At 37.7% G+C, this 18,612-nt stretch overlaps 2 protein-coding genes across 2 annotated transcripts; both read left to right on the forward strand.

Moving 5' to 3' along the window:
- Positions 1-3,238: 3,238 nt before the first annotated feature.
- Positions 3,239-4,436, forward strand: LOC128518727 (myelin-oligodendrocyte glycoprotein-like; the record flags this gene model as incomplete). The annotated part of the gene is made up of 2 exons (XM_053491966.1): positions 3,239-3,614; positions 4,291-4,436. Coding segments are annotated over 2 exons (489 nt in total), but the record flags the coding sequence as incomplete, so codon positions are not given.
- A 4,642-nt stretch (positions 4,437-9,078) lies between these two features.
- On the forward strand, positions 9,079-18,207 carry LOC128518478 (programmed cell death 1 ligand 1-like). The gene is made up of 4 exons (XM_053491611.1): positions 9,079-9,190; positions 10,558-10,598; positions 10,688-10,999; positions 18,031-18,207. Exons 1-4 carry the CDS (start codon positions 9,180-9,182, stop codon positions 18,141-18,143), a joined length of 477 nt encoding a protein of 158 aa, XP_053347586.1. The 5' UTR covers positions 9,079-9,179; the 3' UTR covers positions 18,144-18,207.
- The last annotated feature ends 405 nt before the right edge of the window (positions 18,208-18,612 follow it).

Consider the following 18,612-nt stretch of genomic DNA (forward strand, 5'->3'; position numbering starts at 1 on the left):
GCACCGTACATGTAATCAGCATTAACTAGGGAGGCTGATATGTGTGTGCCGTAATGGAATGTGCCGATTTATGAAAACTGAGCTAGGCATTGGGACGCCTAGAAAGGGGACTGGCCTTAATGGGATCCTGATGTTGGGACACAAAGTCATGTAGAATAAACACTATTGAGCGTATGAAGAATATATATAATGGGGGAAACAGACAAGAGAGGTCATCCATGAACAAGCTCCAGCCGTTATGAATTAATAATAAAGGTCGTAATCTTTTGGAAACAAAACCCGAGACTCTACAGTATGTGTCTTTCTGTTTGTGTGGGTCTCTGTGTGTGTCTGTCTATTTGCATACATGTATATGTGTGTGTGAGACCAGTTGGGTGGGAATGTAAGCTCTGTATCCAGTGCACAGGGTCTGTTCCCCGACTGGGGATCTCCAGTCTCCTCCCCTGTACCTTCACCTCGTTTGACCACAGCAAAATTATAATCCATTATAATCCAGTTTTTATCAATTAATTTTTCCATTAAAATTACATTTCTCTTATTTTGTACCATTATGTCATACACCTCGCTATCTGACTCCTCTCCATGCTCATAACTCTTTCCCTTTATATTTACACCTCGTTACAGTATTTGACTTCTTCCTGCGCTTATCTGACTCTTACTATGCTCGAAACTTCTCTCCATTATAATACATCTTCTTTAATAATTATTTTCTATTATCTTTACACTTTTCATATCTTTTTTTATAAAAATATAGGGGTGCCGCTTGTTTTCAAGGCTTTTTCCTTGTTTTTCTTTGGTATGTTCTTCATTTTTCAAGAGACCAGCCATGGGTAAGCATCTCCTTTACACAATTTTACTTATTTGCCTTATTTTACCCCATTCAATGTTTTTATGCATTTTATTCTATTTTATAGCCAACTGCGACTTCTCCATCGATGACTTCATCCCTTTGGATGATTCGGACAGCCAGGGCAGTTCAGACCGTGTTCCTTCTAAGGAATTTTATTTCTGTTGACGCTTTTACCCTGGCCCCTTATGTTTTGTATTTTACATTGGGCTTTTATACTTTGTATTTTATATTATTACCATGTAGATATGCCTTTTTATTCTTTGTCTACTCTTATTAAAATATTTTATTCACAAGACTACCTCTGTGTCTCTGATTTTTTCTATTTCTTATCTGCCCATCCAGTCTGCCCACATGGCCATCTACACACACACACACACACACACACACACACACACACACACACACACATACTGTCTCGCAGGGAGATCCCCTGATTCTTTCAAGTTTAGTTTCAGTGTATAGTTTATTACATAGTTTCCCGTACACCTCGTTAGCCCCTCTTTTTATCTGGTTTCTAGTGCCTTGTGCTTATCTGGTGTCTGTCACCTGATTATTTCTTCTGTCCTTGGGTTTTTGTTGGTTGTTCCAGGATTTTTCTATCCTCCCTTCTTTGCCCTTGGTTTTTTCTATCTGTTGGTTGTTTCTGGTTTGTTCTACAGTTCTCAAGAGACAGACCATGTATAAGCATCTCTTTATTTGGTAGATGCACATACTAGTTTATTTTTGTGTCTACTTTTATTAAACTCAGTATTCCTAAAACTGATTGTGTGTCTTTTGGATATTTGTCTATATTCTTACTTAGACATGTTACGTGTATCCAACACTTGTTTCAATCCTTCATTAGGCCAAGTCCGACACCTGGCACCTTATCTTGTCTTATCTGGGTCACTCTAACCATTCCCTTACTGCTATGTTTTACGACATGTCTGCTTTTCTTACTTAACCTCTATATTATTTCACTAAGATGAATATTATGTTGATTAATATTATCATATTGTTACATTGCTGCATACACAAATATATTTAATTAAAATATGCTTACATATTAAGTGATCTCCAGTCATGATTTTTTCCCTGACTACATTTCTTACAGAAAGTTGACGGTTCATCACTGTGTTTCCTGGTTTTTATAATGTCTTGACAGGTTCTTCACACAGCTCCAGTCATTTCAAATCTCCTTAGTTGTTTTCTTTGCTTTGATGCAGCTCAAAGACTTTGACCTTCTCTAAGGGAGCCTTTTCTTCCCTAGCATTATATATAATATTATATGCATTAATAGGTCTAGTAAAGGGGTTTAACTGTGGGAAAAAAAGAGAGATAAATTTATTTTATTTACTTATTTATTTATTGTATAGTTGTAAAACCATAAAAATAAATAAATTAATAAATTAATAAATAAATAAATAAGAGAATTATTTATAAAAAATAATAATAATGACAAACATCTGGTAAATATTATTACATCACCTTTGATAACTGACGGTCAAATTCTATTTGCTGGAAGCAGCCCAAAGACAAACCGACCAATCACAATACCGGAGTGTGCGCATGCGCATTTATATAGGAACCTGTTCCATAAGAACAAGCAGTAACAGAAAACTGGAAATTTTATTGTTTTATTAATTTTGATGTTTTTATCGCTTCATGTTACTAAATCATGGATATAAGGTGTGTCTCGAGATGTGTGTACTAGATATGTGACGCATTAAATCAGGTCTGTAAATTAAGGCCTTGTTTCGGGAAGTCCATGTAGCTAAAAGGAACTATGCTAACTAGTTACGGTTATAAACTAGCATACCGTGAGGTTAAAAGCTAACATTTGGTGCTATTTACGTGAGCTAGCTCATTTTAACTTACGCGTCTTTATATTTAACTATTTACTGCGTACTCTAACCTGAATGTAGCTCAAAATATATTAGAGGTTCCCCGCTTCCCTGCCCACGTACATGAGGTTTACCCACAGCTCTGATCATGTGCAGATCCTGATGTCTGATGCTGCCACCGATTATGAAAGTAGTGTGTGGTGAAATCAATGCTGCTTCTCACGCAACTCCTATGTTTCTGCAGCCGTACTTCTGCTTGTCGTATGCAGTGTCGCTATAGACATGCCTGTTTTATCTGTAGACTACACAATTTATTGTTACAGTTAGTGAGGACCGGCAGTGACGCCCAGATCATGACGTAGTTGGGGAAGCTGCCTATTGTTACATTCAGTGAGGACCGCCAGTGCAGACACCGACCGGCCCAACAGAATTAGTTTGAACTCAGAACTCGTATACTGCTGCTGTCCACTCATCCATTCCATCTGTCTGTTTTATTCCACAGAACTTACTCCCTGTGTGCTCTTATGCTAATAAATGAAGGTAAGCACTCAGCCTCACTGTGTAACATCCTGATACGGCATATTTGGCTTCCTGTTTGTACCCACAGTTGTGTGTTTGTGTTTTTAAAGTGTCGTCACAGAACGTCACAGTCGAAGCTGCTCAAGGAGACGCTGTGATCTTACCGTGTTCATCCAGTTGTTATGAAAAGGACGTGTTCTGGCGATACAGAGACACAAAGGTTGTGTATGAAATCATCGAGGGTAAAGAGAATTTTCATGACCAGGATGGAGAGTACAGGGGCCGAGTCAAAGGTTTTCCATCAGAGTTCACAAAAGGGAATTACTCCATCAGACTGAGTGACTTGAAACTCAGTGATACAGGAACTTACAGCTGCACCCTCCCTGACTCCAGAACTGTCCATGTAGAACTCAAGGTCAAAGGTGTGTATGTGGGTGAAAAATGAACATCTGTTAGAATGTAATAATAATCATGGTCAATTTTATACAGTATGTTGAATTTTTAACTTTCTTTGACAGAAGCACAGATTCACAGGTTTATATTAATGCACTCAATCTAATATGTTATTATTTCTGTAGTAACAGATCATTCTCAGGGATGTGGAGGTTAAACATTAAGACTAGGAATAAACATATTAAACAAGGGTTATATACACTATTTTAGCAAAAGTATTCGCTCCCCTGTCTTTACATGCATGTGAACTTGAGTAACATCCAAATCTTAATCCATAGAGTTTAATATGATGTTGCAGCTGTAACAGCTATAACAGCTTCAACTCTTTCTGAAGGCTTTCCACAAGGTTTAGAAGGAATTTTGTTTATGGAAATTTTTGACCATTCTTTTAGAAGCACATTTGTGGACCTTGCACTGATGTGCACAAAAAAAACTAAAAGAGCGAATAGATGATGAGGAAAGATAAAGAGAAGACTGAAATGACAAGTGACAAGATTAAGAACATAGAAACCTGAAAAGAGACATAAAAAATAGAAAATATACATCTCTATAAAATAAAAAGTAGAAAAAAAGTATTTTTCTGTTGTTTTACTGAATTGTGTGTGTGTGTGTGTGTGTGTGTGTGTGTGTGTGTGTTTTCCACAGATGAGAGTGACTCAAGCCACAAGACTTACCCAGATAACAGCAGCATCATGAGAAAAGCGGGCAGTACCTCATCTTTAGTCATTTCAGTTCTGCTGTGTAGCTTCGCTTTCTGAAGAAAGAATTAAAGCTTCAAAATCTTTTCTTCAGTACATCTTTGGTATTCATTTTATTATTATTAATCGGATAGCAGTATATACACAAACTATGCAAATTTCTTTTTATTCGGCAGATAAAAGATTGGAGTAAATTTAGACTAGAGGTTGGATACCCAAAGAAACAGTATACAGTACAGTATATAGTGACTGTGGAGGAGGCTGCATTCTTTGCAAATGTTTATGTAAACTTTTAGATTCCATATAAATTCCAGATGAGCTCTGTTCTTGCCAGCTCTATGTGTCTTTCTGTTTGTGTGGGTCTCTGTGTGTGTGTTTTTCTGGTTGCGTGCATACATGTGTGGGTGTGTGAAAACAGTTGGGTGGGAATGTAAGCTCTGTATCCAGTGCACAGGGTCTGTTTCCCAAATGGAATTGTGAAAAGAGTTCATCAGAGGGGCAGCTGCTTCCAGAAGTAAGGATTCACTATTGTGTAAATGCTCTTATTTTCACTATTAAACACGGCTCTGGTTTTTACTGTAATTTTTTTTACCACACAACATCAAGTGTTTAAGTGATCTCCAGTCATTACTTTTTTTCCCGACTACATTTCTTACAGAAAGTAAGTAACAGGTTCTTCAAATTCAAATTTTATTTGTCACATACACAGTCATACACAGTTCGATAGGCAGTGAAATGCTTAGACAACTGCTCGTGACCTTAAAATAACAGACTAACTATTTATTTTCTTCACACAGCTCCAGTCATTTCAAATCTCCTTAGTTGTTCTCTTTGCTTGATGCAGCTCAAAGACTTTGACCTTCTCAAAGGGAGCCTTGTTTCCCTCCTGGCATTGTATATAATATTATATGCAGTAATAGGTCTAGTAAAAGGGGTTTAACTGGGGGAAAAAAAGGATAGATTTATTTTATTTACTTGTTTATTTATTGGATAGTTGTAAAACCATAAAATAAATTAATAAACAAACAAATAAATAAGACTTTTTTTTTTAATAGACAATCGACGAATTACAATACCGTAGTATGCGCATGCGCATTTATATAGGAACCTGTTCTATAGGAACAAGCAGTAACGGAAAACTGAAAATTTGATTGTTTTATCAATTTAAATGTTTTTATCGCTTCATGTTACTAAATCATGGATATAAGGTGTGTCTCGAGAGGTGTGTACTAGATATGTGACTCATTATTTCTGTTTTTTTAAATTAAGGCCTTGTTTCGGAAAGTCCATTGAGCTAAGAGCAACTATGCTAACTAGTTACGGTTATAAACTAGCATACCGTGAGGTTAAAAGCTAACATTTGCTGCTATTTACGTGAGCTAGCTCATTTTAACTTACGTGTCTTTATATTTAACTATTTACTGCGTACTCTAACCTGAATGTAGCTCGTCTGTTTAAAATTAATTCAACAAAATTATTTAGCAAGTGTTTTTTTGTTTGTTTCTAGTTTGTTTGTACATAGCTGTGAGAACTGTAAGCTAGCTATTTATCAGCTAACAGGTAAATAGAGATAAGAAAATGAGTTCCATCTCTAATGTAAAACTATCTGTTCGTATGGAATCTCACGAGGCTGCATTCAGTGCTTCATGAAAAATGTCCTGTAGTAATGATAATTGTTCAGGAATTGTGGGAGGGCCTAGGTGTATGATTGACAGGTCTTGAATGAAGTAGGTGTGTATTTGGATTATGTTTAACTACCATCATGTACAATAAGATACTTATCTCGAGGCAGTGAACAGGTCTGTACAGGCCTCCGCCCGAGGACGACTCAGGAGTCTTCAGTCTGTTTCTTCCTGAAGACGAGGATTTTCCTCAGAAGGAAGTTCAGTATCACGCGTAGGAGAAGCTTTGCCTATGTAGGAAAGAACAGACAACAGACTGGGTCAGGGAGCAGTGTTGCAATGCTGTCGCACCATACCGTGATGTAATCAGTACGATACACAGTTTAAGATCAGAAAAGTATGTGGACACGCCCCAGTTCAGAGGTTTTAGGCCTGAAGTCAGGAGCGTTCTCCACAGACACACACTGACTGTAGAATGGCTCGTACTAAAGAGCTCAGGGAGTTTCACTAAATGTACAGTTTTCTTACACACATGAAGTTAAATATGTTTTATAAGTTCACACAGATACGGTTTGTTTTAAAAATGTATTAGAGGTTCCCCGCTTCCAAACCCACGTACATGAGGTTTACCCACAGCTCTGCTCATGTGCAGATCCTGATGTCTGATGCTGCCACCGCTTGTGAAAGTAGTGTGTGGTGAAATCAATGCTGCTTCTCACGCAACTCCTATGCTTCTGCAGCCTTACTTCTGCCTGTCGTTTGCAGTGTCGCTATAGACATGCCTGTTTTTTTCTGTAGACTACACAGTTTATTGTTACAGTTAGTGAGGACAGCCGGGGACACACCCACAATATGACATGAAAGTTGATGATGGCATATTTGGCTTCCTGTTTGTACCCACAGTTGCGTGTTTGTGTTTTTAAAGTGTCATCACAGAGCATCACAGTCGAAGCTGCTCAAGAAGACTCTGTGATCTTACCGTGTTCATCCAGTCGTTATGAAAATTAGGTGTTCTGGCGATACAGAGACACAAAGGTTGTGTATGAAATCATTGAGGGTAAAAAGAATTTTCAAGACCAGGATGCAGAGTACAGGGGCCGAGTCAAAGGTTTTCCATCAGAGTTCACAAAAGGGAATTACTCCATTAGACTGAGTGACGTAAAACTCAGTGATACAGGAACTTACAGCTGCATGGTCCCTGACTCCAGAACTGTCTATGTAGAACTCAAGGTCAAAGGTGTGTATGTGGGTGGTCTTTTATAATAAAAAAAAAAGTGAACATCTGTTAGAATGTAATAATAATCATGGTCAATTTTATACAGTATGTTGAATTTTTAACTTTCTTTGACAGAAGCACAGATTTACAGGTTTATATTAATGCACTCAATCTAATATGTTATTATTTCTGTAGTAACAGATCATTCTCAGGGATGTGGAGGTTAAACATTAAGACTAGGAATAAACATATTAAACAAGGGTTATATACACTATTTTGGCAAAAGTATTCGCTCCCCTGGCTTTACATGCAACGCAATTGCAACAAAGTTATTATTGGATTACATTTTTACTTTGGTCTGCTATGTATTTCATTCTACAGTCCAGAATTATTGCCGGGAGCAGCCGAAAGACCAACAACAACAACAACAACAATCCCAAGATTTAATTCCGTGACCTTTAGCTTTGATTTACACACACACACACACACACACACATACACACACAGACAAACTGTGGTGTCCAGTTTATGTGTGTATCCATCGTTCAGGAATAGACCTAATCTGAAATTGTCAGGTCACATGACCTTTTTCCATCGCTCCAAAGTCCAGTCTTTATTCTCCCTAGTGAACTGAAGCGTTTTTTAAAGTCTCACTAATAAGTGGTTTTCTTATGGCAACTGTAAGATGGTTTTTAATTACCTTTAAGGAATTAAATGCACCGTACATGTAATCAGCATTAACCAGTGAGGCTGATATGTGTGTGCCGTAATGGAATGTGCCGATGCATGAAAACTGAGCTAGGCATTGGGGCGCCTAGATAGGGTGCAGGACTTAATAGAATCTAGATCTTGGGACACAAAGTCATGTAGAATAAACACTATTGAGTGTATGAAAAATATATAATGGGGGAAACAGACAAGAGAGTTCATCCATGAACAAGCTCCAGCCGTTATGAATTGATAATAAAGGTCGTAATCTTCTGGAAACAAAACCCGAGACTCTGTGTGTCTTTCTGTTTGTGTGGGTCTCTGTGTGTGTGTGTCTTTCTGGTTGCGTGCATACATGTGTGGGTGTGTGTGAGAACAGCTGGGTGGGAATGTAAGCTCTGTATCCAGTGCACAGGGTCTGTTTCCCGAATGGAATTGTGAAAAGAGTTCATCAGAGGGGCAGCTGGTTCCAGAAGTAAGGATTCACTATTGTGTAAATGCTCTTATTTTCACTATTAAACACGGCTCTGGTTTTTTACTGTATTTTTTTTTACCACACAACATCAAGTGTTTAAGTGATCTCCAGTCATGACTTTTTTCCCCGACTACATTTCTTACAGAAAGTTGATGGTTTATTGCTGTGTTTTCTGGTTTTTATAATGTCTTGACAGGTTCTTCAAATTAAAATTTTATTTGTCACATACACAGTTATACACAGTTCGATAGGCAGTGAAATGCTTAGACAACTGCTCGTGACCTTAAAATAATAGACTAACAATTTTTTTCTTCACACAGCTCCAGTCATTTCAAATCTCCTTAGTTGTTGTCTTTGCTTTGATGCAGCTCAAAGACTTTGACCTTCTCTCAGGGAGCCTTGTTTCCCCCCTGGCATTGTATATAATATTATATGCAGTTTCAGGTCTAACTGTAAACTTTACTTTAACTGTAAAAAAAAAGAAAAGGAGAATGTATTTGTTTTATTTACTTGTTTATTTATTGGAGAGTTGTAAAACCATAAAAAAAATAAAAATAAAAAATACGAGAATTATTTTTCCTGAAAGCAAAAATTATTATAAACATCTGGTAAATATTATTACTTCACCTTTAATGACTGACGGTCAAATTCTATTTACTGGAAGCAGCCCAAAGACCACCGACCAATCACACACCGTAGGGTGCGCATGCGTATTTATATAGGAACCTGTTCTATAGGAACAAGCAGTAACGGAAAACTGGAAAATGATGGTTTTATTAATTTAGATGTTTTTTATCGCTTCATGTTACTAAATCATGGATATAAGGTGTGTCTCGAAATGTGTGTACTAGATATGTGACGCATTAAATCAGGTCTGTAAATTAAGGCCTTGTTTCGGGAAGTCCATGTAGCTAAGAGGAACTATGCTAACTAGTTACGGTTATAAACTAGCATACCATGAGGTTAAAAGCTAACATTTGGTGCTATTTACGTGAGCTAGCTCATTTTAACTTACGCGTCTTTATATTTAACTATTTACTGCGTACTCTAACCTGAATGTAGCTCGTCTGTTTAAAATTACTTAAACAAAATTATTTAGCAAGTGTTTTTTTGTTTGTTTCTAGTTTGTTTGTACATAGCTGTGAACACTGTAAGCTAGCTATTTATCAGCTATCAGGTAAATGGAGATAAGAAAATGAGTTCCATCTCTAATGTAAAACTATCTGTTCGTATGGAATCTCACGAGGCTGCATTCAGTGCTTCATGAAAAATGTCCTGTAGTAATGATAATTGTTCAGGAATTGTGGGAGGGCCTAGGTGTATGATTGACAGGTCTTAAATGAAGTAGGTGTGTATTTGGGTTATGTTTAACCACCATCATGTACAATAAGATACTTATCTCGAGGCAGTGAACAGGTCTTTACAGGCCTCCGCCCGAGGACGACTCAGGAGTCTTCAGTCTGTTTCTTCCTGAAGACGAGGATTTTCCTCAGAAGGAAGTTCGGTATCACGCGTAGGAGAAGCTTTGCCTATGTAGGAAAGAACAGACAACAGACTGGGTCAGGGAGCAGTGTTGCAATGCTGTGGCACCATACCGTGATGTAATCAGTACGATACACAGTTTAAGATCAGAAAAGTATGTGGACACGCCCCAGTTCAGAGGTTTTAGGCCTGAAGTCAGGAGCGTTCTCCACAGACACACACTGACTGTAGAATGGCTCGTACTAAAGAGCTCAGGGAGTTTCACTAAATGTACAGTTTTCTTACACGCATGAAGTTAAATAAGTTTTATAAGTTCACACAGATACGGTTTATTTTTAAAATATATTAAAGATCACCTACTTCCCCCGCCCACGTACATGAGGTTTACCCACAGCTCTGCACATGTGCAGATCCTGATGTCTGATGCTGCCACCGATTGTGAAAGTAGTGTGTGGTGAAATCAATGCTGCTTCTCACGCAACTACTATGCCTGTTTTTTCTGTAGACTACACAGTTTATTGTTACAGTTAGTGAGGACCGCCGGGGACACGCCCACAATATGACGTAAAAGTTGATGACGCTGCCTTTTGTTACATTTAGTGAGGACGGCCTGTGCAGACACCGATCGGCCCAACAGAATTAGTTTTAACTCATAACTCGTATACTGCTGCTGTCCACTCATCCGTTCTATCTGTCTGTTTTTTTCCACAGAACTTACTCCCTGTGTGCTCTTATGCTTGTAATAAATGAAGGTAAGCACTCAGCCTCACTGTGTAATATCCTGATGCAGCATATTTGGCTTCCTGTTTGTACCCACAATTGCGTGTTTGTGTTTTTAAAGTATCGTCGCAGAGCGTCATAGTCGAAGCTGCTCAAGAAGACTCTGTGATCTTACCGTGTTCATCCAGTCGTTATGAAAAGGACGTGTTCTGGCGATACAGAGACACAAAGGTTGTGTATGAAATCATTGAGGGTAAAGAGAATTTTCAAGAGCAGGATGCAGAGTACAGGGGCCGAGTCAAAGGTTTTCCATCAGAGTTCACAAAAGGGAATTACTCCATCAGACTGAGTGACGTGAAACTCAGTGATACAGGAACTTACAGCTGCAAGATACCTGACTCCAGAACTGTCTATGTAGAACTCAAGGTCAAAGGTGTGTATGTGGGTGATCTTTTATAAAAAAAAAGGGAACATCTGTTAAAGCGTAATAATAATAATCATGGTCAATTTTATACTGCATGTTGAATTTTAAACTTTCTTTTACAGACGCACAGATTCACAGGTTTATATTAATGCACTCAATCTAATATGTTATTATTTCTATAGTAACAGATCATTCTCAGGATGGAGGTGAAACATTTATACTAGGAATAAACTAATTTTAAACATATTATATACACTATATTGGCAAAAGTATTGGCTTGCCTGCCTTTACATGCACAAGAACTAGAGTAACATCCAACTCGTAATCCATAGGGTTTAATATAATGTTAAAGCTGTAACAGCTATAACAGGTTCAACTCTTTGTGAAGGCTTTCCACAAGGTTTAGGAGTGTGTTTATGGGAATTTTTGACTATTCTTCCAGAAGCACGTTTGTGGACCTTGCACTGATAACTATTAAACCAGAAAAAGGCCAAATAAGTAATTAAAATCTATCTCTAAAGTTTGGACTTCTCAACATCAGATCTCTTGCACCTAAAGCACTTATTGTTAATGAAATAATCTCAGATTATTGCCTTGACGCTCTCTGCCTCACTGAAACCTGGCTTAAACCAAATTAATCTATTGGTCTGAATGAGTCTACTCTGTCAGGATATTTCTATAAGCTCGAGCCCTGTCTAACTGGTCGTGGTGGTGGTGACGTCACTATCTACAGTGATGTGCTCACTGTTACTCAGAAAACAAGGCCCAGGTTTAACTCATTTGAAGTGCTTGTCATTAATGTTGCACCCAATGAAGTACATAATAAACCTTTGCTATATTTTACAATGGCCACCGTGTACAGACCTCGGGGCCATATGTCGATTTTCTTAAAGAATTTGGACATCTGTTATCAAACCTGTTGGTTAACTCTGACAAAGTGTTGATAGTAGAAGACTTTAACATTCATGTAGATGATGCTAACGAAGCTTTAGCATTCACATTTATGGACTTACTAAATTCCTTTGGGGTCAAACAAAATATAAATGGAGCAACTCACCGCTTTAATCATACGCTAGATTTAATTATATCCCATGGTATAGATGTCTCTAATATAGAGGTTTTACCTCAAAGAGATATCACAGATCATCACCTTCTGATATATACTCTACCCATAGAACAGATTAGCTGTGTCTCCCCATGTTATCAATTTGTTAGAAATATGAATCTGACTAAAGACAGATTCACAAGTAATCTGCCGGATCTATCAGAATTTCTTATTAGACCCATAAATGCAGATGATCTAGATGAAGTGACTAGCAGCATAGGCACTATTTTAACCAGTACATTAGACACTGTTGCTCCCATCAGAATAAAAAAAAGTCAGAGATCAAACACTTGCACCCTAAAGAGCAAACAAAAGTTTTCCGAATTGCGTATAAAGACAGTATGCGCAGCTATAGAGAGGCTCTAAAAACTGCTAGGACCGAGCGTCTTAGGCAACTGATAGCAAGAAAAACAAATCCCAGGTTCAAAACAATCCCAGGTTCTTATTTAGTACAATGGCTCGCCTAACAAAACCTAAGATGCCCGCAGAGAGTATCCCATCAGAGTTTAGAAGTGAAGACTTTATGGACTTTTTTAATGAAAAAATCTAAAGTATCAGGAAGAAAATAACGGAGGTTCAACCTCTAATAGTTTCTCATGATCCAGATCAGCCTCAAGCTTCACATTTAGATTTTCAGTGCTTTACTGGGATAGGACAGGAAGAGCTGTATAAACTTATCACCTCGGCTAAATCAACAACGTGCCTGTTAGACCTAATCCCAATCAGATTTTTAAAAGACGTAATGCATACGGTTCGAGAGCCACTTCTAAACATTATTAATTCCTCATTATATATAGGTCACGTCCCTAAACCTTTCAAGTTGGCAGTTATTAAGCTGATTCTTAAAAAAACTAATTTGGACGCGAATGAAATAAATTATAGACCGATTTCAAACCTTCTGTTAATAGCAAAAATATTAGAAAAAGTAGTATCAGCTCAAATATGCACATTCTTGCAGGAAAACAACATCCTTGAAGAATTTTATTTTAGGTTTCAGGCCCCATCATAGTACAGAAACTGCACTAGTTAAGGTTGCAAACGACTTGTTTTTAGCTTCGGACCAAGGCTGCATCTTAAGTTTTACTTGATCTTAGTGCTGCATTCGACACTATACAGTGGTGTGAAAAACTATTTGCCCCCTTCCTGATTTCTTATTCTTTTGCATGTTTGTCACACAAAATGTTTCTGATCATCAAACACATTTAACTATTAGTCAAAGATAACACAAGTAAACACAAAATGCAGTTTTTAAATGAAGGTTTACGTTATTAAGGGAGAAAAAAAACACCAAATCTACATGGCCCTGTGTGAAAAAGTAATTGCCCCCTGAACCTAATAACTGGTTGGGCCACCCTTAGCAGCAATAACTGCAATCAAGTGTTTGCGATAACTTGCAACGAGTCTTTTACAGCGCTCTGGAGGAATTTTGGCCCACTCATCTTTGCAGAATTGTTGTAATTCAGCTTTATTTGAGGGTTTTCTAGCATGAACCGCCTTTTTAAGGTCATGCCACAACAACTCAATAGGATTCAGGTCAGGACTTTGACTAGGCCACTCCAAAGTCTTTATTTTGTTTTTCTTCAGCCATTCAGAGGTGGATTTGCTGGTGTGTTTTGGGTCATTGTCCTGCTGCAGCACCCAAGATCGCTTCAGCTTGAGTTGACGAACAGATGGCCGGACATTCTCCTTCAGGATTTTTTGGTAGACAGTAGAATTCATGGTTCCATCTATCACAGCAAGCCTTCCAGGTCCTGAAGCAGCAAAACAACCCCAGACCATCACACTACCACCACCATATTTTACTGTTGGTATGATGTTCTTTTTCTGAAATACTGCGTTACTTTTAGGGCAGATGTAACGGGACACGCACCTTCGAAAAGGTCAACTTTTGTCTCGTCGGTCCTCAAGGTATTTTCCCAAAAGTCTTGGCAATCATTGAGATGTTTTTTAGCAAAATTGAGACGAGCCTTAATGTTCTTTTTGCATAAAAGTGGTTTGCGCCTTGGAAATCTGCCATGCAGGCCGTTTTTGCCCAGTCTCTTTCTTATGGTGGAGTCGTGAACACTGACCTTAATTGAGGCAAGTGAGGCCTGCAGTTCTTTAGATGTTGTCCTGGGGTCTTTTGTGGCCTCTCGGATGAGTTGTCTCTGCGCTCTTGGAGTAATTTTGGTCTGCCGGCCACTCCTGGGAAGGTTCACCACTGTTCCATGTTTTTGCCATTTGTGGATAATGGCTCTCACTGTGGTTCGCTGGAGTCCCAAAGCTTTAGAAATGGCTTTATAACCTTTACCAGACTGATAGATCTCAATTACTTTTGTTCTCATTTGTTCCTGAATGTCTTTGGATCCTGGCATGATGTCTAGCTTTTGAGGTGCTTTTGGTCTACTTCTCTGTGTCAGGTAGCTCCTATTTAAGTGATTTCTTGATTGAAACAGGTGTGGCAGTAATCAGGCCTTGGGGTGACTACAGAAATTGAACTCAGGCGTGATAAACCACAGTTAAGTTATTTTTAACAAGGGGGGCAATCACTTTTTCACACAGGGCCATGTAGATTTGGAGTTTTTTTCTCCCTTAATAACATAAACCTTCATTTAAAAACTGCATTTTGTGTTTAATTATGTTATCTTTGACTAATAGTTAACGGTTTTTGATAAGCAGAAACATTTAAGTGTGACAAACATGCAAAAGAATAAGAAATCAGGAAGGGGGCAAATAGTTTTTCACACCACTGTAGATTATAATATTCTTATAGATCGCTTACAAAATCACATAGGTATTCAGGGACAGGCATTAAAATGGTTTAGATCATACCTGTCTGATCGATACCATTTTGTAGATCTAAATGGAGAACCGGCTGGTGTAATGCCAGTGAAATATGGGGTCCCACAAGGGTCAGTTTTAGGACCACTTCTGTTCTCAATATACATGCTTCCGTTGGGTACCATCATTAGAAGAAATGGGATTAGTTTCCATTGTTATGCTGAGGACACCCAATTATATATCTCAACAAAACCAGACGAAATACCTAACTTGTCTAGACTAACTGAGTGTGTCCAGGACATAAAAAATTGGATGACCAATAACTTTCTTTTACTAAATTCAGATAGGACAGATATATAAGGTTTCTTCCTACTACCATCTCAGGGAGTTTTTCTTGCCACTATCGCCCTCGGCTTGTTCATCAAGGACTATCTGACCATTTTGATTCATACACATTCAAATTCCATACAAACTTAAATAATTCTTTTGATTGTGTAAAGCTGCTTTGGGACAATGCCAATTGTTAAAAGCGCTATACAAATAAAATTGAATTGAATTGAATAACTTTTTGGCCCAAAAACCAATACAACAGCTTTCACAATTCAGCCTGCATTTAGAAGGATGTACTGTTACTACTAGCTCGACAGTAAAAGACCTGGGTGTAATATTAGACAGGAAGTTTTTCTTTGAAAATCAAATTTCCAATATCACAAAAACAGCCTTTTTCCATCTTAGAAATATTCAATTCAATTCAATTTTATTTATATAGCGCTTTTAACAATGGTCATTGTCTCAAAGCAGCTTCACAAAAATGAAAGAAATTAATTATTTTCAAAAATATATTAACAAATTATTTCAATAAAAAAAAATAAAACAAATATATATATACAATGGTGTGAAAAACTATTTGCCCCCTTCCTGATTTCTTATTCTTTTGCATGTTTGTCACACAAAATGTTTCTGATCATCTAACACATTTAACTATTAGTCAAAAATAACACAAGTAAACACAAAATGCAGTTTTTAAATGATGGTTTTTATTATTTAGGGAGAAAAAAAATCCAAACCTACATGGCCCTGTGTGAAAAAGTAATTGCCCCCTGAACCTAATAACTGGTTGGGACACCCTTAGCAGCAATAACTGCAGTCAAGCGTTTGCGAAACTTGCAACGAGTCTTTTACAGTGCTCTGGAGGTATTTTGGCCCACTCATCTTTGCAGAATTGTTGTAATTCAGCTTTATTTGAGGGTTTTCTAGCATGAACCGCCTTTTTAAGGTCATGCCACAACATCTCAATAGGATTCAGATCAGGACTTTGACTAGGCCACTCCAAAGTCTTCATTTTGTTTTTCTTTAGCCATTCAGAGGTGGATTTGCTGGTGTGTTTTTGGGTCATTGTCCTGCTGCAGCACCCAAGATCGCTTCAGCTTGAGTTGACGAACAGATGGCCGGACATTCTCCTTCAGGATTTTTTGGTAGACAGTAGAATTCATGGTTCCATCTATCACAGCAAGCCTTCCAGGTCCTGAAGCAGCAAAACAACCCCAGACCATCACACTACCACCACCATATTTTACTGTTGGTATGATGTTCTTTTTCTGAAATGCTGTGTTACTATTACGCCAGATGTAACGGGACACGCACCTTCCAAAAAGTTCAACTTTTGTCTCGTCGGTCCACAAGGTATTTTCCCCAAAAGTCTTGGCAATCATTGAGATGTTTTTTAGCAAAATTGAGATGAGCCTTAATGTTCTTTTTGCTTAAAAGTGGTTTGCGCCTTGAAAATCTGCCATGCAGGCCGTTTTTGCCCAGTCTGTTTCTTACGGTGGAGTCGTGAACACTGACCTTAATTGAGGCAAGTGAGGCCTGCAGTTCTTTAGATGTTGTCCTGGGGTCTTTTGTGGCCTCTCGGATGAGTTGTTTCTGCGCTCTTGGGGTAATTTTGGTCGACCGGCCACTCCTGGAAAGGTTCACCACTGTTCCATGTTTTTGCCATTTGTGAATAATGGCTCTCACTGTGGTTCACTGGAGTCCCAAAGCTTTAGAAATGGCTTTATAACCTTTACCAGACTGATAGATCTCAATTACTTTTGTTCTCATTTGTTCCTGAATTTCTTTGGATCTTGGCATGATGTTTAGCTTTTGAGGTGCTTTTGGTCTACTTCTCTGTGTCAGGTAGCTCCTATTTAAGTGATTTCTTGATTGAAACAGGTATGGCAGTAATGAGGCCTGGGGGTGACTACAGAAATTGCACCTACTGACTCATCCCTATGCTGAACTGGCAAAAGCAAAGTGAAAAGATCAAGAAACGATAAAACTAAACAGTGAATAGACAGAGAGGAAAGATGAAAAAAAGACAACAGAAAAGTGAAAAAATCTAAGATCTTCGGTGTAGAAGTGCCATCACCTCAGTGCTGCAAAGTGCTTAATCCATGCTTAATCCCTTCCAAAGTACAGACAATCACACCACATCCAACGTCCCCCTCTAACTCCTGTGTTGGGGCTCCCACACTTAACAACATATTCAGTGGAGCCATATTGGAGCTCTCTTTCATACCAGATATACAGTAGCTGCAAAGAGGCGGGGCCAATATTATATTAAACTTTATAAATTAAGAATTGATTGATACTCAAGTTTCTTATGTGCATGTGAAGGCAGGCGAGCCAATACTTTTGGCAATATAGTGTAGTTCTAGAATTATATAGAATGATATAGTTCTCAGTTTGGTGAAGTGTAAGTGACATTTTATTAAAGGAGTCTCAATGTCAGTGCAGATTTATTTATTATCTTATTACATATTTATATTATCTATCTATCTATTCATGGGGGATCTTTAAGGTTTTTAGCGGATAAACGCATTATAAGTTATAATTAAGCTAAAGTTGAGGTGATTAAGAATCTTCCTGCTGGTTCTCCTGTGCAGACGTGTTTATTCAGTTTGAAAGAATTAACAGAAAAAAATATCCACCGTGTGGAAATAATTATTTTGGTGTCACATATGAGCGACATCAAACAAACTATCTGTATACGCTCTGCATTTAAAAAGTGCTTTTTTTTTTTTTTTTTTTACATTTTTAAGCAGATCTATGCAGTTTCAGCTCTGAATTACGAAGAATTTTTCTGTTGTTTTACTGAATTGTGTTTTTTTTTTTTGTGTTTGTTTGTCTTCCACAGTTGACAGCGACTTAAGCCAGAAGATTTCCCCAGGTAACAGTGGCATAATGGAAAAAGCAGGCAGTACATCATCTTTAGTCATTTTAGTTCTGCTGTGTAGCTTCGCTTTCTGAAGAAAGAATTAAAGCTTTAAAATCTTTTTTTCAGTACATCTTTGTTCTTAATTTTATTATTAATAGGCTGGCAGTATATATACAAACTATCCAAAGTTCTTCTTTATACGGTGATATAAAGAATAATATATTCTTAATATAAAGGATAATATATTCTTTATACTGTCAATATAATATATGTACTTCAATATACAGATGTTACTCATGCAGTATTCTGGTTTTACCGTCACACCTCACGGTGGCAACATTTGGGTATGTGCGTATGTATGTATGTTTTTCGTCATCTTATATTTTATGTTCTTTAAATTTGTAGTAGATTTATTAACTGAAATAAACGAAAATTAATTACCATAAAAATTAAAACATTGTCAGGCCGTGCTACTGCGTCAGCAGATGTCGATGTGTTTTTGCGTTATTATAAGAATTAAATGCAGTAGGCTGTTATGATCATCATAATGTTCTTTGATAA

This window comes from Clarias gariepinus, chromosome 3 (genome assembly GCF_024256425.1).
Source record: "Clarias gariepinus isolate MV-2021 ecotype Netherlands chromosome 3, CGAR_prim_01v2, whole genome shotgun sequence".
Taxonomy (NCBI): Eukaryota; Metazoa; Chordata; class Actinopteri; order Siluriformes; family Clariidae; genus Clarias; species Clarias gariepinus.